Raw genomic sequence first — 21841 nt, forward strand, 5'->3', positions numbered from 1 at the left:
TTTGCTGGCATGGTTCCGTGCAATGTCGCTAAACGACCTCGAGGTGTTTCCACCGTCCGTTTGCTTTTTGTATCTTTAATAAAAGGTCATTTTCAGGTCTTTACCGCATTTGTCAGCCCCTCTTGTCGGAATAACTGTCTCCCAAATCTGACGGCGACTCGTGCTGAGTAGATTTTCGGTGACTGCTCTGCCGCAACATTGCAAAATTAACATTAGCATGACCTTTTCAGGAGGGCCCTGCCTCAGCTCAAATGTGACTGGAACACGTTCGGTTTCAGGGACAGGCAGTGGCATTTGGCTGGTGATGGAGATCTTCATTCACAGCAACAGCTCCAGCAATCTTACTTAGCATTTCCGCTCCCATTGATTACCTTTTTGCCTCATGTGTCAACCGGAGTGACTCCAGGTTATTGTTGTTCCCGACGCTTAAAGCACAGGAAGGCCTAATAAAGGCTACAGGATCCTGATTCAGCACCAATTTATGAGTTAATGATTCATATAATGAAAACAGGAGATAAACTTAGCGGCAGCTGAGTACAGCTCATAAAATTAAATTTAAGTGATGATAAATGACTTAATCATTGTGTATATTAAGTCCTGCTAAAGCTTGTGAACATAGGATTGGCTTGTTAACGCTGGGCAGAAAAACGTATCCGACACGGCAACAGAAAATGTGAATAAGATGATGCAGAGTTTTATTTACAGACATTTACATCTGCGGCCCTTTACTTACCTTGTAGTGTGACACAATACAAGGAGTAATCTTTACATTTGACTGAAAAGAGAATTTAAAAAAAGTTATATTGCCTTTTGGCATTAGAAAATATATTTTATTTGGATTTTTTTAAAAATATATGATAATTTTTATTAAGTTATTCTTTGAGCTGGCTCTGACGGTGCATATAATGAGCTCAGTCGTTGCCAGGCTACCAACAAATCTCTTTCTTAGCCATTTTTCAACCTTCCCTTATATGAATTTTATATGCCCGAGTGGTTTATCTTGGCTGTTATTTTGTGCACAGTGGTTAAAAAAAAAGAAAGAAAGAAATGGCACAGTCTCTTGAAGCTTTTCCACCTCACTCTATTCCTTTGCTCCTTTATGTCATGCTTCCAAGCCAGGATCTGTTCTCAGACTGTGGCTAAGCTCGCTCCCGTAGGTTACAAATACATCTCGGCGTAAACATCCACTTTTAAAGTTGGTTTTAAAGTACAGGAAAGGTACGTTCACTTTACCAAAGAAGGAACAAGTACAAAACTCAGGAAGGCTGGCGACAGCAGACCTACAGAAGATAAGTAGATCCACCACTGGAAGCGGTATTTTAGAAAAAAACATGCAGAAAAGATCCATGTTTTTCAAAAAGTCGTGTAATAATCTGGGTGTTGGTGGCTTGACTTACAGATGTCAAACTAGCCAGTTTTGTAAATGACAGTGGAGGGAGGGAACAAAGCTGTTTAGTCCGTGTTGGCCGCTCTTCCAGATGTTAAATCTACATGAACAGTCATTTTGTACGACTTGGCACTTCTCTTTTCGCAGTAGAGGATGCTTGTTTGTAGTGCAGGCAATTTTCTGTAAGCTTCATAGCGTTGAGCGTCATACGTCATGGACAAACATCAGCAGTCGGGTAAAATTTAAAACTTGAACAGTCTACACCTTCAGGAAGCAATCGTTTATCAATAGCTCAGAGTCCAGCCCCTCTGGTAAAAACCAGACCCTTCTTGTACACTTTGCTTTGTACAGACTAACAGTGATCCACATAGGTGAATTTGAAAAGTTTCACAACTTTTTTTTTTCTTTTTTTTCCTGCTGTAAGGAATAATTTTACTACAGCACCAGGTGTACTGGAAATGATCGTTGAGAATCTTGAAGAGTAATTTTCATAAAAACACTTTTTCAGTAAGTAACAAACCACTATAACTAAATGTATGACTTCTAGGTCTTAACAGAGTGGATGCAGTTTCAGTAGTTCACTGCAGTCATTCAGTAATGTTTCTATAACAATTTTCTCAAACAAGTTTTCCCTTCAATACCATAATATTCCTTAAAGAGTCTGCTATAAATTTATTTCCATTCATACTACTGTATGTTGAATGGTTATTTTCTTTCATGTTCTACTTGAAAAGTAATGTGTTGAAATGTGTTCAGTATGTTTTCTTTTCTTTCTTTCTTTTTCTTTTTTTTTTTTTACTATCGGCTCAGGGGGTTGTTGTCCTGCATTTCTCTTTTTCGACAAAGTCCAAAGATGATTACACTCTAAAAGCTTTAAATGTGCTGTAGCTCCAGGTCAGGCTGGTCCTGACGGAGTCATGCTGAACTGGCTTTGGACCTCCAGTCAGAGCACACAGAGCTTCAAAGATGCGTGTTTGCTCGGGGAGTCAAAATCCGACTTTTAGCAATAACTCATGTAACATAGAATGTAAAAGTAGAAATCTCTTGTTTAATTAATTTTTTTAATTAAATAGCATTTGGAACCAGTGCAACCAGTGTGCTGAGACACTTTGTGACATAAAAAAATATCCCATGGCGGGGTTTAGTTTTTTTTTTTTAGTCTCTTTAACCAAAACTATTCAGTTAACTAGGAATTTTTTGCTATTTTAAGAAAGTAAATGAATGTTTCATGGGACACAAACTGTTTTAAAAAATCTTTTAATAGAATTTAGTTTAACTCAGGGTTTATTAGTGAGTATGTTGTTACTTTCTGCGTCACCTTCTTTGTTGTTACAAATAAACTAGATGTTTTGTAAAATGTCAAATTATGTTTCAGAGTTGATTATGGAATTATTAGGTCAAGGTTTGACTATTCTGTTTTAGAGTTTGAACTGGAAACACATGGGTGTTCAAACGTCTTAACAATTGTCAAAAAACCCTTCAGTGTTCGTAACAATGTTAAGCTATGAAGGCTAAACTACGTTTAGCATCATGAACAGCTATAGGTTAGCCATTCCTGGTATTCGTAACGTGATCGTTTTTACTGTATCTTTTTTTTGTTTTTTCATCATGTCTGTTTTAGACAAGCACCCAAAACACAGTGTTAGGAAATTCAAAGAAGTTGATTCTTCCTCAGTTCTTTAATTCCTCGTACAAAAGGAAGTAAAACCATTTTCATTTTTACAACAACAATAAATCTCAAACATCTTCTGTACAGGCAATCATACTGGGATTATTGCAAATTCTGTTTTTGTTAAAAATTTTGCTTTCCTATGAATAAATGAACCAATAATCAAATATACAACCTCTGCTTCTTTGAAATGCTTCCCATTGTTGCATAGAGTTTTAAAACTCCTAGCACCTGCCAGCCGGTATTTTGACCTGGAGAATCGGGACATGCAACATGTTTGATGTCACCATATAGGATTTCTGTTCAGGGATTATAGGCTGGTCACTCCATGACATTGATGATGTTGTTTGGAACCAAGATGCTCCTCTCTTACCTGCGTGTGTGTGTGTGTGCTATTGTCTTGTTGAAACACCAATTGATGGGATATTTTTACTTTGGCTTAAGGCAGTGTGGATCCTTCAAGAACTTTGATTTCTACAGCCTTACCCACAATCCCTGATGTGCAATAAAATGTCTGGACACATAGGATAAGAAATATTACCACAGCATAATGTCGAAGCCACTGTGCTTGAATTCAGTGTTTAGAGCAGTGGTTCTTAACCTTTTTTGAGGTACCGAACCCACCAGTTTCATATGTGCACTCACTGAACCCTTCTGTAGTGATAAATAAAATATGATTTTTTTCCCCCCAAATTCAAGACATATTAGTTGGGTCACCCCAAGATCACCCAGTCTTCTTAAAAGGTGGAGTCTCTGAGAACAGTTCTTCAACATATAGTCAGTGTTTTCAACAAAGTTGAGCTGACTGTCCATGAACGACCGAAGGTTTTTAAAATTTGCCACAGTTTCAACAGGTTGGCCATCGAGAGAAACTGAAACCACCTTAAGGTCTTGTTTAGATCATTTAATTAGCTCTACATTCTTAAGAGAATGAAAAATTAATAATAAATAATAAAGACTTTGCGGTATTCTGATTTAGTAAAGTAATTATATTAGTTGTGTTACCACCCCCACGGCACTAGAGGCAGTAGCAACCCCGAAAAGATGTGACTATGGAGCAGGTTTAGAAGTACACCGAAAGCTACAGAATTTGGTTAAAAACTGTGAGCTTTGCTGAAGTAAATAAAGACACAAGTTCAAATCCATGCTGAGAGTGGAGCTCCTTCAATCAGTGCTCCTTCGCAGCTCTGATTGGCTAAGCAATGTAACGTGATCCTCTGCAGCAAGTGCCGGCAAAGCGGGGCGCGTCATCACGACTTTACACATGTGTGTCTTTACCGCCGCGGCAGAGGCTCCGCCAAACCCCTGAGACCAACTCATCGAACCCCTGGGGTTCGATCGAACCCAGGTTAAGAACCACTGGTTTAGAGCAAACGTCTAACATGTCACCTGCAGCCCTTAGATCCAAAAGGACAATCTTGCTTGCATAAGTACACAAAATGTCCCACCAATGTCCTAAAGCGTTTAATTTTTTGAACATGGTGATGTTTCGGTAACAGCGACATGTATGTCATGACCGTTGGCTCTGTTAAATTTCTATTTCTTTACTGGCAAACTATTTCACCTCTAGGAATAGATTTCATTTTACCTTAACAGGTAATCTGGTTGATGATGTAGGACTTATGTTAATTTTAACAGAACTGTATATCAGGGCACCAAACCTATGCCTCAGTTCCACTCAGCAGTATGGCACAGAAAGATTTGACATGGTTTGGTTCGGTATGTTATTCCCACCAGCGACTGGACTCTCAATGGGCAATGAAATGCTTAAGGTAGTATCATACTACTGTAACGACAAATGTGACGAACTAGTATGTCTCATTCTTGTTGGAAGCAGTCACAATTTTCCGTCCCCTAATCAATGGACTATGTTGTGCAGTTCTGGCCTTACGGATTTCCTGTGGACGTACAACTGAAGTGGCCACAGGAATGGTGTGAAACGGGTCGGTTGTATGGGCTGCTTTTACACTGGAAACGGAAAAAAAATACCGTAATAATAACATAATAACAGCTCAGACTAAAACAGCACCAGCACAATTTATACCGTGCGGATTTTTACATCACAGCATGTTGTTGCCCTCCTGTTGCTCAGTGGATCTAGATTTACCCCAATATTTCACTCTTGCTTGATTTTTGTTTAAGAAATGATGAAATAGCTACATGTGCTAATGTAGAAACACCAGAGCGCCCTAAATGAAAAGAATCCTCAAAGAAACAACATTAAAGGGAAGGTTGTAGCGACTCGTCCGTTGCTTTAATACACTGCCAGAAGCTAACACTTGTTTTCTTCCAGGGTCAATGCTTTTAAGTTCAACCTCCTTCCTAACAGCAGACGCCACAATATATTAAGACCTTCAGCTGGAAAAGGACTCCTGACAATCCTTCCGCTCACTATGTGTCCTCAATCACACAGGCGAGGGATTAGACTGGCATTTTTTATTTATTTTTTTCTCTCACTGGCTGATTTATATTGCAAGCCAAAGTCAGCAGCTAGGTGTGGATACCGCTCAGAGGCGTTGTCCCACAAGCGTCCTTATTAATCTCTCTTTCAGAAAGTGGAACGCTCAGCAGTAACCCAGAGGAGAAGCTCAAACAACCATCAATCCTCCAATAAAACACAGACAGCAATTTGCGAACCTCGCTGTAACACGCACACGTTGCTTCCGCCGAGGACAGCCGGCAGCGTGTGCGAGCATCCAGGACGTAAGATGTAATATTACAGCAGGAATAAATACATTAGTAGAGAAATGCATCATAGGGGACGCTTGTACATTGTTTGTTACACAGCAGCCCTTGAACAAGAGGCTTTTCTTTATTTGTCTTGAACAGCATGAATTTCTGAGGGAACGCCGGATTATTATGTTCGTTGGGAAAATATTACACCCTGACCTAAAGGAATCAAACGCCTTTCTCCTCTTGGTCAAGATGAAAAACGGTCCTTTATTACTTCTTTTAAATGCACATGTTAATTTGAGGACATTATAAGAATCAATCTGTGTTTCATTGAAGACGTATTGTTGCTTTGAAAAGAAAAGGTCAAAATTAAAATAACTTTGCCCTAAATGCATTCAGGCCTCTAAACGCAGGGGTTCAACTTATTTTCCTACCAGCACATGGCTTTGCGTATTGTAGAGTAAATGAACTTAAGTTGCCTTTTTTTTCTCTCCTTCAAGTCACATTTTCACATTGGAACAAGTACGATTATATAGTGTTCAATTTATCTAGACAGCTAATATCAGCCGATGCCGATAATATTGTGCATCCATAGTATAAATATTTTTAACATGTCAATTTAGAATAAAAGGTAAATTAAAAAAAACATATTTATGTTTCAAAATTCCCTTTTTGTCTTTATTTTATTAGCTGTTAGACATGCCTGCCTGTTTCCAATCATAAACGATCCTCTTGATTGAAAGAAAATGACTTTTCCACTGGAACATGTTGCTGTAAGACTATGAGAATATTTCAGAATCTTTGAGCTTTCTTGTGTTTTGTTATTGAATAAGACGTGATGCGAATATGTATTATATGTTAATATTAAAGGGGATCCCCTCCAGCTGTTTTTTCTTGTTGAAATTTTCATTGCAGCTTTTTATGCAGAATCCAATGTAGGTGGCATAATTAAGCATAATCTTCTAAACAAGCCAGCAGATATGTTTTCTAACCTTTGGTAGTGGGTTGAGGCTTTATTGAGTTATATTAGCTACATTTTACTTGATTGAGACATAAATGGAAAACTTTTTTTTGTTGTTGGCCTATTTAAAAACAGTCATATGAAAACCAGTCGTCCTGTTTTTCCTTCTCTGTCCCAGTAAGTATAAGGCACTTGCCTCACATGTGTAACAGCACTTTTTATGCACAAAGCTATTTGAAGTACAGCGCCGAACATCAAAAGAAATACAGAAAGAAAATTAAGCTTAAGCATAAAGGCATCGGGTAAAATACAAAAATGTTAAAACGCCGATTAGTAAATGTTTTTTTGTCAGGAGCTCATTAGTCTGATTCATTTGATCAAAAACTGCTGCAGAGACGATTTAGTAGCGCTGATTTAAAGGAATCAGCAGTTTCTGCACTTCAGGTTTTCATGGAGTTTGTTTCAGAGTTGAGGAGCATAGAAAGCAAATTGTGTCTGATCTGGCCTCAGAGGACCTGAGGGGTCTGAAGAGCAGCTTAGAAATGTATTTCAACACAAGAACGTTTAGTTCTTTAAGGATCAATAACAGAATTTTTCAGATTATTAGACACTTTAAATGTATGACAGAGATGATGTGAATATGTACAAAATGTGAGTTTTAAAAGCTGTTTTTAGTTATAAAGGGGTAAAAACGCTTCTCAAACCAACTGGCCATGTCTGCCTGAAAAGTAACCGGTCTCTACTTACAATAAAAAAAATACAAAGTGATTCCCACCGTTTTGCTTTGTTCAATTTCAAAAGCCACACCAAGGCCTAATTACTGTTTGACTGGAGAACCAGAAACACAACATGAAGTAGGTTAAGAGACCTCAAAAAGCCACATGTCATGCCTGAATCTAAAGAAATTACAAACCAGATGAGAAACATTAGCAATGACATCCATCATCCTGAACAAGGTTTTTTTTTTTTTTTCTAAGACTTTTGGAGCCACAGCTAATAGTGCCACAGCACTTTGTTTGAGATGCTTGGCATAACCTTAAGTGGGTCTTTCCATGCTAAAAATCTCCAGTTTTGCTAAAACAAAAAATATTCTGTAAAGAATAGAAAACCAAAATCCCTCCAGTAGCAGTTCTTGTAATCGCTTAATGGCGAAGGATTTATCCGGTTTTCTGTAGCAGTCCAGGTTGGTTTAGATTTGATCCCACACTAAATGAATTCATCGTCATAAACGACTCCTTGCATTCACTCTGGTTATTTTTGTCTGTTCATCTCTGAACTAAACAATGCCGGGCCTCATTTGGCTCAATCCACTTCATCATGACGATCATAAAGGCATTGTCTTGGATTATCTTTCAACATAAAGATCTCCATAGTAACTGTTATCTGATTCAACCTGTTTCAATGACTGTATTTTGACTGAAATAACTGTGTCAGTGTGGAGAAATGCAATCTTTTTTTTTATGCGTTTAATACTCAAGTTTATTTGATTCTCACTTCCTTACACCAAGATACACTTGTTCGCTGTTCGGGCCTCGGCCTATTGATCGCAGTGGAAAGAGTAACAACTTACAGGCTGCTACAGCGGTCGTAGCAAATGACAGTATAAGAAATCCTGCCTTGAAATAATGTAACCTTATATGGGTAAAATCCTTTTTTTTTCTTCTAGAGATTTTCTTCCCTCGTTTGTTGAATCAGATATGAATGCAGTTTAAGCCGATACCGAATATAAACATGCAGATTTAGTGAACACAGCATCCAAGGCATCTGTTTAGTGTTTTTATTTGTTTTTTTGTTTTTTTTGTTGTATTGTAGGGTGTTGTTGCTCTTCTAATTAGCACTTTTTCAGTGCGATCCTCTCTTTCCCAGTGTTGAAGTATCCTCGAACGACACGCCGGAGTTGTTGTCGACCTTGTAGCTGCGAATCTGTGAGGTGGATGTATGATGAAGAGGGATCTAAATCTGGAGCGCAGTATGGCATCCTGTAGGTGTGAATGAGTACAAAGGAATCTTATTTTGCTTCATTTTGCTGGGAAGTAGTGAATGCAATTTTGTGCGTTTTGAAATTTGATCTTGCATTTAAATATGTGGAACCATTATATAACACATTTGTGTTTTGAGGCTTAATTGTTATTTAAGGGCTATATTCCAACCCATTAGTGGCTGTCGGTTTATTTACTTGAATGATTCAACACTGAGAAGACCAGAATGCCTCTTTCTTGTTGTTTGTTATTCGTTATTTGATGTAATTCATGCAAACCAAAGATTTATTTTCCCTTAATTTATACAGAAATAACACTTTTCAAAAACAGATTGACTTTACACGTCTAAATCTTGATTTATCATTTACTTTTTACTTTTAAGTTACTTTGACTTTCTGTGTAACACAACCAACAATTTTTAAAATTAATTTTAGACAGTCAGAAAGGATGTGAGAATCTTTTATTATTAATATTTACATCTGTTTTTTTGTTTTGTTTTTGTTTTTTTGTTTTTTTTAGTGGAGCTGAAATTTAACTTGGACCAGTACGTGAACAAACGCTACCCGGGCCTGGTGAAGATTGTGAGGAATAACAAGCGGGAGGGCTTGATCCGAGCCAGGATCCACGGCTGGAACGCCGCCACGTCTCCCGTCGTTGGCTTCTTTGACGCTCACGTCGAGTTCAACACTGGCTGGTAAGAAAAGGTCACGTTTAACAGGGGGGAGTCCAAGCTGCTGCTTTGTTCTCGCTCACCTTTGCCTTTGTACTTGGCTTGTTTTTTAAAACAGAAGGATGTCATGTAACAGCATGTGTAAAAAAAAAAAAAAATATGTTCTGCAGTTTGGTCTGGTTCTGATATAACACTATATCAAGCTCTAACTGATACATCACTATCTACACAATGGCTCAAAACATAAATGTGGGTTTTTAGATGCTCTTTTTTAATGTGTTTCTCCATTATTAGCACAACTGCAGCAACTGATAAAGTTAATCTTGAATGATGACATGCGCTGCGCAGGGCAAGGGTGTGAGTAGCACATACACAAAACGGATTGAAACTGCTAAGACACGGCCCCTCACTCTGATTGGTTGTTTCTGACTGGAGCGTTGTGTTTCAGCAGTAAGGACCACAGGGAGTTGCAGTACGTTTTTCTGATTCACTGTAAATCCAGAAAAAAAATCGTCTTTTTTTTTCGTTTGTGATTATATCAACATTTTTAGAACGCCATGAATAGCATGCTACGTACCAGTCTCGGTACTTGCACCACATATTGAGAGCCCTTGCTGTAAAACATGTACATTCAACATGCAGTCCTGGCCATTTCAGCTCAAAGTAATTTTATCCCTGGGTGCTGCACTGATTTTGGTGGAATGAAATTACTTCCCGGGATCTCACCATGTCTGCCCGTTTCATAAGTTTACCAGCAAGCTGAGATCGATGCAATTGGCACCTAATTTGCGCTTGTCACCTTGTCAGTATTTGAAGATGAAGTGTAGCGGCGGTTTCCTTGCAAGCTGCCTGGAAGGCAACAGTTCGACACGGGAGGAAGAGACGGCTGGAGGGAGAAGTGGAGGAATCGAGGAGGACAGCAGCTTGTGACACTTGGGTCTCACATTAGTAAAAGTCTCTGGGTGATCCGGTGCTTCGAGCAGAGTAGATGGGTGAAATTGAAACAAAATATAAAATGATTGTCTTTTCTTCACCAGGTCTGCCACAAAAATGACATAAATCTTTACCTTTAAAAGATAAAATAATTAAAATTATGTTCATTTATTCACAATCAATGCAATTCCAACTTTAGTGTACGGTTGCAGCTAACAATTATCTTACTAATTAATCAGTTGTCCTGATGATTCATTGAGTAATTGGATTAAAAAAAAACGACACATTCTGCGGGTGTTTCATGTAACCACTTAAGCTTTTTTTTATATTGCATTAGAAACAGGTTAAAATATGCAAATAAGCAAATGATTCAATTATTTTTTTGACTCAGAAAATAAGAATTCTGCTGCCTAAAAAACATTACCACAACATTCCCTTAGTGTACCCTTAGTTATTTGTAGCAAAGGATACATCTGCAGCTAAAGAAATGCTTTTATTCATTTATTGGTTTGAATTAAAAATTGGAAAGCATAATGTAAGTAATAGGAGTTTTTTTCATTGGGCGAAGCTAACATTATGCCTCTTGAAGAGTTTTGGGTCTTAAATGCAAAATGTATGTATTTTCTTGTAAAAAAATTTCAACTTCATTACTCCTTCCAGTATGTTGTTCTTTCAGCAAATTTCCAATTTTTTATAAATCTGTTTACCCCAGTTAATGATTAATCAATTGCTAAATCAGTTTACAATTATTTAATCAATTCTAACAATCAATTAGTCACAATTAATCATTTCAATCCTGCTCCAGGGTGATGAAAATATGAAATAATTTTCCATAGATCTGTAGGAATGCTTGTACAAATCCTGCAGTGCATCAGAATCTGATGTTTCCTTCAGTGTGTAAATCTTCCAGGCTGTTGTTCTCTTGACATTTTGATATAAACTGCTAACAATTAAAAACTAAACATGATTATGCAGATTGTAAAAATTCTACAATAACCCTGCAATACATTTGGAAGTTGTCACTGGCCCACTTTTCCTGTGGTGTGGGACTGAAAAGAGACATCTGATTTGACAGTGGACAGGAAGTGATGACACGACAGTTTCAGATGGAACTGGAAAATGGCCAAGGGATTAAATCATCTTCTGGCTTTATGTAAAATATTGCAGTATGGCCTAGTTAACAATGTAACCGTTTGTGGATATTCCAGTGATAATTTCTTTTTAACTTAAGCTTTGCAATTCTTTCCACTATTTCAGAAAAAAAACATGTTAAACTCAACTTGTAGTGTTTAGATTCTTCTAATTTTTCAGCATATATTAAATTGTTTTTGACACATTCCCAGTGCACATGACCAGTGACACTTGTATTATTTATTATTCATTGATAACTTTTATAGCTGCAGCTTGCTTTAAGTGCAAACGTGAATAAATTCAATCCAGTCAAATGAAATATTCTGAGTGCCGTAAGTGTTTTCACACTCACTGAAGAACAAAAAGGTCAAAGGCTCTGAATGCCCCTGAGCTTAGAGCAGAGCTAATATATCTGTGTGATTCTGACTTGTGCAATAGTTAATAAATGAGTCCACATTAATAATGAAACAGTAAACTGTAAATCAACATCCAATTTTTAAACAGTTATAAGAGTTCTGCTTTGAGATCTAACACCGGCCTGTACACAATTTCTGAATTTAGGTATAAAGCTGAACTTACTACAAGGCTAATTTTACGGTGGTGTTCCTAACAGAAAATATTTGGTGCACCAGTGCAACCGGTACACAATTGTGGTGCAAATCCGTCGGAACGCTGACCTTTGACCTTTGAGTCAAGACCCCTGCCGTGGTACCACTTGAATTCCCAAACACCCTGAGAGCAATCTATTACTTTACAAATATTTGTTCACTCTGTCTGCATCCCTTGATTCTTGTTTTTTTTTTTTTGGCCACAAAAATGACTAGAAATGTGATTTCAATTATTTTTAAGGGTTTCCCATACTTTTGGAATTATAGTGTCCTTGGATGCTGACAAATAAGTCTGTCACAATAAACTAACAAGTTAATCACATGATTTAAATGGGCTTGATAATTCACATACAGTTGATTATTATTTTTTTGAAGGGCAATTTTGTTTAGAGACTTTATAGTCCATTTTACTTGCAGTTTTGATTTTGTGTGGGTTTTTTATTTGTTTTTTTGGTTGTGTTTTATTCTAGAATGACTTCCAGTTGCATTGTGGCATGTTCTGGACAAAATTTAACTTTTCTGGTCGTCGAGAAGGCCAACTTCCATTATTCTGCCATTATCAATATATTATTGTGAAATGGCCTCAGAAACAACAATGTTATCATTTATTGCAACAATTTCTGGGATAATTTATCGTCCCGCAAAACGTTGTCACCTTGATAGACCTGCTCACGAATCTCCTGAAGTTTATTTAGCTCAAATAAAAACATTTGAAGGGAATGCAGCTTGCAGAGGGATGTTTTAATGATCCTTGGTTCATGGCGGGAACGCGACCCGCAGCTCAGAGGTCACACACGGCACGCCAACCACTCAGGAAGCGGAGCACATGAGAATCTGCATCATTGCCTAATGATACAGATATTAATTGACACCTGTGCGGTTCCTGCAGCAGTTCTCCCATCTGTTCTTTCCATAAATAGACGTACATTTCCTTCCTTCCCCCCAATATAGCCACTCTCACCTCCACGCAGCGTCATCATCTCCACCCATCTCCATTCTCACTCCGGCCCGTCACCAAAATAGTCCGTGGCCTTAGCTTTACCTGCTGCCAACGTGGGATTTGTTTTTCTCCCAGCTGCCATCCTCACAAACCTACGCAGACACACACACACACACCGCCTCACCGACAATCAGTCATCTTCGTTTTTATATGACGACCAGCAGCAATAGCTTTTCCTGCCTTCAGATCTGCTTTTGCGTGAGGTTTTATTTACTGAAGTCAAAGAAAACGAGAGCGGCGTCGCTGTGATCTTTGTTCAAGTGCCATTGCCGGGTGGAAGGATATAGCGACGGAGGAGATGACAGGCATCTTCAAGAAGCGCATTTGTGGTTCTTTTCTATCAGAGTGTGTGTGTACGTAGATATATATATATATATATATATATATGTATGTGTGTGTGTGTGTGTGTGTGTGTGTGCGTGTGTGTGAATTTATCTCGGTCTGTTTGCCTACAAACACTGAATAACGCTCTGCTTTATTCAGATAGATTCACTCATGTTATCTGCAGTTCCTGTTTGTTAGAACGGGAAGAATACCTATTTATCATAATATGATTATTCACCATGGCACATGCATTGATAAGTGAGATGGATGGTAGCTGAGATGTTGTGGTGAATCTCCCCTCAATGACCTTGCACTCTCTACCTGTGCATACTGAGCCAGAGACAGTGCTGTCAGCTCCTGGCTGCAGCTCTGTGATTCATTGGCGAAGGCTTCCCCTCCAGGGGGCTTGAGGGGGAGAGGGGGGGGTACATTTGCAGCTGAAACGTATCGCTGGTTCACATTATTATTAAGGCAAACATAATTGCATCGTGCCGTATACGGTGCGTTTGAAAGCAGCGTTCCATTCCCTCACACCGCGCCGCCTTATGAGGATTTAAGAGGCTGCTGGCTGTCACTGCAGCAGCGACGGAGTCTGAATACCGCAGCTCTGCTTTTGGTACAATACGAGGATGTCAAACTGTAGCTTAGGTTACTGAGGTGTTGCGTCAACCGCCGGTCCGTCCCTGCCAACACCTGATAATGATTCAGCCCTGTGACAGCGATTGTTTGTCACGGCCTAAACAGGAGCGTGCTGTAAAGAAGCAGATTAGGAGGAAGTAAAGGCGCCATAATTAGGGCCAAGCGTTTCCATAGCGTCAACCGCCGCGGCTGTTCGGAAGCGCGGGGAAATTGATATTTATTTGGCTTCTGGAGTCAAATCTGTGGTTGTTAACAATTGATGATAACCGGAGTTACGGCTGCTCAATGCCGACTGTAACGCTGAAGATAATATTGCTGTTGCAGGGAGGTTTTAACAAGTGCCACGCTACAGACAACCACGCTTTGATGGATTTCAAACATGCCACTGCCTTTATGAGCCATTAAGAGCATCTGAGAACAAGACAAACTGAAGTTCAGAAAACTAAACCTAGATCAAATCAACCTCTTGTATTTACTGAGTATGTCATACTTGCCACAGCTTTAACGTAGAGTGCTTTGTATAAAAAAACATTCACATAGTTTGGAACTTTATCCGCATTTTGGCACGTCATGATGCCAAATACTATTTACTTATTGGTTTTTTATTAGAGACAGATCCAATATTAACATCAGTATCGGCCTTGGTTTTACTTAGGGATATTAGATGAGCTTGTAGTCGTAGTGGTGCAGAGATACTTTAAATTTATGGCACATAGCTTTTTTTATTCTTAGCAAACGTGAATTATGCTCCAATCATACTTTGTGCATTAGCAGCTGGATTGAAGTGAATGGAAAAAAGCCTTAACAATTCTGATCCTCAGATCTCAGGCTAAGCTGACCTCCAAATCCAAAGAAAGGAAACAAATGATACAGATATATGCTGCTTCCACAACTGTTCAGTGTCTCACCACATCCTGGGCAAATACATTTGGAGTGAGTGCAGAATCTCACGTTGCACTCTTCAGACCCGTCTCCAGTTTTCTGCCTCTGGAAGCTGCCGTGTGCTCCAGGTGAAGCCAGACGCCGTAATGAATTGAAATTCTGCGCGGGGCCCTTTACCTTCTTGAAATTCAGCCTCTTTCATGGGAGGCAAAAGACCGGCCGGTTTTATTATGTGCTCTAAATATGCATGTCGAAGCCGCTCTGTGAGACTGGCAGCAGAAATTACAGTGGCTGGTTGCACAGGCAAAGATTTAAAATGGTTAAAAGCCCTTCCCGTATTACCTCCATTACCATATGCATTCAGAAAATGAAAATTACAATTCACAGGACTTATTTTTAGCATTTCGTAGTTGCCTAAAGCAGAGAAGCCTTTTTTCCGTTTTCATGAAAATCAAATAAGTTTTTTTTATGATACTATATAAAATATAATTTAACATTTAGTGGTTTTTATGGAATATATTTAAAATGTTTCGCTGAAAAAACATTAATGAGAAATGACACCTAGAGGTTGTGATGAGTAAGTAATAAATTTTACACTGTGAAGTCTTAATTAGTCAATAAAACATCTAATTTTGCTTACTTGGTTAATTTTTACCGTCATACCCTTGTTACCTTCTAAAAATTAAAAAAGTGAAACATTGTCAATGTCTGCTTTAAGGGGCATCAACAGCATTTTTATATTTTTCAACATAATGAACGGCAGGTTGAGTACTTTGTCAATTTAGAACATTTACATGCCTGATTTCACGAAATATGTGGAACAGAAAAACAAATGAACAAACTCCTGGCATCAGTGCTTAACACAATGGCCGCCCAAAGTGAAAGCAGAGGTAGCTTAAATGTGAAACAATGGGGTGAAAGTGAGCATGGTGTCTAGTGCAAGTGAGGAGGAGACAGGAGAAGTATTTTCTGAGAAACAATAGCTTAGAGATCTAACACACTGGAACCCTACACAGAAATTTAAAAGTAACCAGGGATGCTCCCAGTCTTTTTGTAACTCACCCCAGTGACGTATGACCACTTTAAAGTAAAACCCTGCAATTCTTCCAGTGTTTGATCTGGTTTGGATAGCTCTTGTTGATTTAACACATTAGCCCTTTCATTTAGCCATGTAGTGGTGTGCAACACAGAGCAGAAATGAAGTGAAGCATCTGAGCATCTCAATTTCATGTAGATTAGGTAACAAATGTCACTTTGAGCTAATACTTCACATCACTGATTGTGCTAAAGTTTTTTTTAAAACTGTGCTCTACGTAGGAAGGTCACATACATTTAGAGAAGTGTTACCATCAGTCGCTGTCTCATCTATTTAGCGTGGAGACTTAGAAACAATAAGTTGCTGCTGTAGCTAAAAAGATACAAGGGAAGTAACTGAAAACATCCAAAGATATTTTGCACTGACAAAGCTAAACATAAAGAACACAAAAAAACATAAAAACGTTAAAACTTTAAGCTATTAAACAACACCCTTAGGCCCCGCCCACACAGAGGCAGAAAGCTTTTTATTGTTTGGGTTGTGCGTCCACACAGATTCACCATCTTGGGAGACCAACGATAATTTTTGGCAGCAGGTTCCAGAGTGGATAAATGTCCACACTCTGGTTTCATGTGTCCTTGTGCCCATGCGATCCGAGTCTTTTTTATTTTTTTATTTTTTTAAATTAACAGCAAACTCTCACCAATAACAAAAATGGCTCACGCTGTCTAATTTGTGTTGCCAATATGGGGCCACACATTTCTTCAGCACATTAAGGGCAGAAAGGTCTTTGTCTAAAAAACATTCTGTTTTCTGCTTTCAATGACCTTCTTTGCTCTGAGGCTCAAAGCATCACATTTTACAGCCCATGTATGGTAGCTTTGTGGCTTTCTGTTTTCTTGTGTCTGGGTCCAAAAAAAAAAAGTGGAAATGTGGATTAATTCTTTCTCATGACTTAGAAAAATTTCAAGATGTATTTGCTTCTAAAATATTTTAAATGAACTTTATTTTTTAAACCTAGAAACCTGATTTTCTTTTTGAAGATAAATTGTTTTCATCAATTTATCAATAGCCATTGTGCAACAATATGGACTTTCTGAAACTGAGGTTGGTATGCTTGACCGATTAAACATTTCTGTGCCACACGCGGAATAAAAAGCCACATTTGCTAACCAGTAGTGTCCCGAGAATTACGCTCACTTTACTAATTTTTTAAGTGCCTCAATGAAAGAAAGACAATGATTACCACCATGTACTTGCTCTGGGGAATCCATTTTACAGCTCGTAGAGTTACATTCGCTGGAGACAGCTGGATTTAAATGACCTCACTGAATGGATGCTCATCCTCCCTGCTCTTTATGTTCCACTTTTACTAACATCTGATCCTGCATTGTCAGCAGTACATACCAGCCAGTGGGTGTAAATGTCCTTGTGGCCATTGTTTGCAACTGGCTCAAAACCAAAAACACTCCGGCTCTTGTGTGGATTGACAAGTTAATCAAGCGCATTTGATTAGCAACAACCGACCTACTTAATTTTATTCATTTGTTTATTTTAATATTTTAAGAGCTGCGTCATACTCAACGTGGCACAGTGAAGGGAGCAGCAATCGAGACCGCCATCAAATATTCAGTCTCGCGTGAGTCATTACTTGAGGGAGGGGAAATCCTAGTCTTTAATATGGAACTGAGAGTGATTGGGTTCAGTGGGGATGAATTACCCTCTCAGTGTTATGTAGATGAAATGGCAAATAAAAAGACAGATGACGCATGCTCGCCTGTCAAAACCAGATGTGTCCTCATTCCCAGAGCTTCTCTCATCTCATTAAGCTTGTGGATACCGAGATGATCTGGAAGAGTCGTATTTAACCGGGAAAAATAGTCTACTGTTTCTCTGGGCGGCAACGACTTTATGGGACTCTTCATAAATAAAATTGATTCTGTGAAAAATAAAAATGTCATCATCCCGAACATGATTACTGCATCCATAGTAAGCGAGGAAGCACTGAATATAATCTGTAGAACCTGATATGTTTGGACTGCTGTGATATAGTAGAGCTTTCTGTGTTATTGAAAATATTAGCTTCATCTAAACCTTCAGCTGGCATGTTGGACCCAGTCCCAGCTAAATTATTCAGAGAAATGTTCCCTTTGGTTATTGACTCCATTTCAGATTGATCTATCCTTAGTAAACTGATATGTACCAGAGGCTTTTAAGGTAGCTGCAATTAAACCTTGACTTAAGAAGCCTTCTGTCAAACAAGATGAGTTAATAAATTACAGACCTATCTTTCATCTTCATGGCCTTGTGTCTGTTCTGGTTTTGTTGGATCTCAGTGCTGCTTTTTCCACCACAATATTCTGTTAGAAACGGGTCGAGGGGGCAGCACTAGGCTGGTTTCGCTCATATTAGTCCGATAGAGTCTGATTTGTTCATATAAGTGATACATCTTCTGCACACCCCGGGGTTATTTGTGGAGTGCCACAGGGTTCAGTTCTTGACCCAATTCTCTTAAGCAATATGTAGCATGGGATAAGTTTCCATCATTATGCCGATGATATTTAGCTTTATCTATCCATAAATCTTAATTAATTCTAACCTGGTCACTTTCATTCATTCTGCTACTTTCTTCCTCTACTACTCTCCATTTTGTATAACTTGTTATTCCAGTAGTTTATGTTTTCTCTTGTAAACCCTGGCAATCTGTTTAGCTGTGATACCTTTTTGAAGGAGGACGGGGGGCATCGACTGAGAAAAGGCTGCCAACAACTAAACGTTTTGCTTCTCCTGCTATTAACTCTTTACTTTTCTGTAACACAGACAATAGTTTCTACATCAGTTGTTCTGTTTCTTTTGGTGTGTATACTCTGTCTTCTTCCTGTTTAAGGGGAGTTTTCCTTTCCACTGTTTCTATATTGCATGTTCAGTAAGAGGGATTGCTGTGCAGTCAACTAAGGCAATCTGCTGGGTTGCCTTAGAAAGATAACTTTCTACACCAATTTGAATAAAGAACTGAACGTGATGGACAGTTTAAGAATCAATTGAGAGAAGAAATTTGTACTGAAACAAGATTATATGTCAGCTTAACTTGTTGAAAGAACACCTACATGTTTAATCTCTCCATGAAATTTTAAGGGGAATGAACGTCGCTAGCATCAGAAGTGCATCGAATAGTCTGTTTCTATTTTTATCTACAAAAAAAAAAGAAAAAACAACCAACACCAGCTGCATCTGGCTAAAGCTCTGGGGCTTTTCAAATGGGTTCTGTTCAGAAGTGTTGACGCTTTTGATAAAACTGTCCAAGACTTGACTCCATTATTTGTTCCTTCCGCTTCACACCTCAGCACTATTCCTCTAATGTGTGTTAAAAGGCACTAAGCGGTGTGTGTTGATTGACAAGATGCACTGTGGCGCTTCTGACGTGCATCCCACTACAGGAAGCCCATTAGCTGCTCCCAAGTTGATGGGTGTACATTATACAACACTTTACAATGCAAAGAATTTACAAAGAAGAACATATTTATCAGTAAATTGAAAACGTTATATCGTTAAATACGGTTTATAGAACTGGTAAGAAAGGAAGCAGCAGTAGATGTATCACTTTATAAGTCCCTTGTAAGTCTTAACCATTCAGAGTTAAAACAAAGAAATGCTTCAGAATTAGACTGCTGCCCAATTCACATCGCGTTAAAGCTTTATTACACCACAGTGAGCAGATTCCATTGGCAAACAAAAAGAACCGACCACCAGGTTTTTGCCGATGAGCCTCACTTAGCTTGATTGGGAGGCTGGTTGCAGATGAAGTGTTGAGAGGCTTCATTGCTCCCATCAAAAGATTCTTCATTCAATCTCATTCTGCCACTAGAGAGCAGATCAGGGACAAACAGCTCTAGGGAAATATCATGCTTAGGCCCAGTGGTACACTGTTCCTTCTGGTGTGGTAACGTTACATTAGAGATCAGGAACTTGTAAATGATAAAAACAATAAACTAGCAATGATTAGATGACATAACTACGTTTTTAATGCCCCCCTCCGCTGTTGAAAAGGGGTGCGGGTTGGAGTCTCCCCCGTTGTCGATAAGGGGAGCGGGTTGGAGTCTCCCCCGTTGTCGATAAGGGGAGCGGGTTGGAGTCCCCCCCACTGGAGTTTTTTTTTTTTTTTTTTTGTTTATTCAATGTTGCATAACTCTGTATTTTTGTGTTTATTGATGTAAAGCACTTTGAAATGCCTTGCTGCTGAAATGTGCTATACAAATAAAATTTGATTGATTGATTGATAACGTTTGTTAATGTTTTATTTTTAGGGGGTAAATGTCCTTTTCACATTCCTCCCTGCAGTTTTGGTCCACTGCTTACCGTGGTTAATAACCCTGTTCATACATGGCAGTGGTGTAGGAGTAATGTCCAACTTTAAGCTGCTGTCACACCGATTCGCAGGGATTTGGCACCACAGCCGCCCATGAATAGCAAAAAATCAGCGAATACTTGAGAAATTGTTTTAGCCAACTGTAGCAGCAGATTTACAGTTTTTGATATATTTGCTCTCGGGGTCACAGCCAATCAGTGCAAAGGAAAATTAATGTCTCTCTTGGATTGGCTGCTTTGCAAATGCCAGCCAAAAGTGTGTCAACTAGCATTTTGCATTTCAGCTACCAAGCTGCATTTTCTTGCAAATATTTTAGGCATGCTCAACAAAACAATCTGCAAATAGGCAAATCTTCCACTAAAATCCACAAACGGGTGAATCCTAAAATACTGAACCATGAATAGACGGGGGTCTGCTGTTCTGATGAAACATGTCATGTAGATCTTAATGTGAAGATATAAACACCGTTATTGAAGTGTGTTTTTGCTTTTGATGTTTTCTGGATTTGCATATTGAATGCACTGATGTCAAGGGTGTGAAGTTCACACTGTTCTACTCCATCAGGACTGAGTGTGTTGCTTTTGCTGCATGTTTATTAATGCTGTTAATAAATACGCAGCACATGTTTTCAAGATGTCTTTAAAAGAATCTGTGGCAACCTGATTTATTGAGTGGTCAAATTGTGTCTGTTTCAGTGTGAATTATTAATATAATGCTATCCAATGTTTCATTTGCATTAAAACAAGATGCCGAGCACAAGAGGGGCGTTAGGCAGTCGCTGGCAACATCTTCACAACTCTGCACTAATTTGCTGAAAACTTTATCTAAGGGAATAATGTATTTCCATTTGTGCATTTGTATTTCCAACACATAATCATACTCATCAGATTTTCCTTACGCAGAAGGAAAACCGTATTTTTTTCTTATGAGTAGGGCAGATAAGAATATAGTGCATTGTGATGTTCTTTGAGTGAGAAAGCTCAGCACAAACGAAAACCTTGACAGGCAGGTCACCTAAAGGAAAAAGGAAGAAACAATAAAAACACAGCTAACTGACCGTTTTATGAAAACTAACTTTCTCCTGACGGGCAGGGCAGGCGAAGCAGTTGACAAACCAATCTGAAAAAGAACTCTTACAAACCAAACATCTCTTTGACTTTGAAGGAAAACAGACTCGTTTGCTGGAGTTGAGAGGGGAAAAAAGTGGCACCAAGGTTGTTGGGTGTATAAAACTTTCTTAGATATTAAGTGTTATCACTTAGGAAGAAGAAGAAAAAATATATAAAAAATTAAGCAAAGTCAGACTGGGTCCATTTCTTTTGATTGTGTGTTTATATTCCACGCAAGAGGAGTTTGTTTCTAGATCGTTTTTCAGCGTTAGCTTTAACAAGTTTGGTTTGTGCAAGAAGCACTTGTGTAGCTTAATGAATTCTTGGCCTAAGAAGAGTTTTAAATAGCTGAAGGAGGTTACTGCACAGCTTGCGGTGGGTGCTGATGAGAAACCAAGAGACGCAGACATCAAATGTAGATGATTAATTCTCAAAAGCATCACATTTCTGACAGTGCTGCAGCATTGCCTCTGA

At 38.7% G+C, this 21841-nt stretch overlaps 1 protein-coding gene across 2 annotated transcripts in view; it reads left to right on the forward strand.

Moving 5' to 3' along the window:
• The window catches only part of galnt9 (polypeptide N-acetylgalactosaminyltransferase 9), a 116205-nt gene that overhangs the window by 38394 nt on the left and 55970 nt on the right, over positions 1-21841 (forward strand). For both annotated transcript variants that reach the window (XM_008417601.3, XM_008417604.3), the window contains one exon: positions 9189-9363. In XM_008417601.3, coding sequence (XP_008415823.1) covers positions 9189-9363 — 175 coding nt within the window. The remainder of the gene's footprint in view (positions 1-9188; positions 9364-21841) is intronic.

This window comes from Poecilia reticulata, chromosome 9 (assembly GCF_904066995.2).
Source record: "Poecilia reticulata chromosome 9, P_reticulata-male-v2, whole genome shotgun sequence".
Classification (NCBI taxonomy): Eukaryota; Metazoa; Chordata; class Actinopteri; order Cyprinodontiformes; family Poeciliidae; genus Poecilia; species Poecilia reticulata.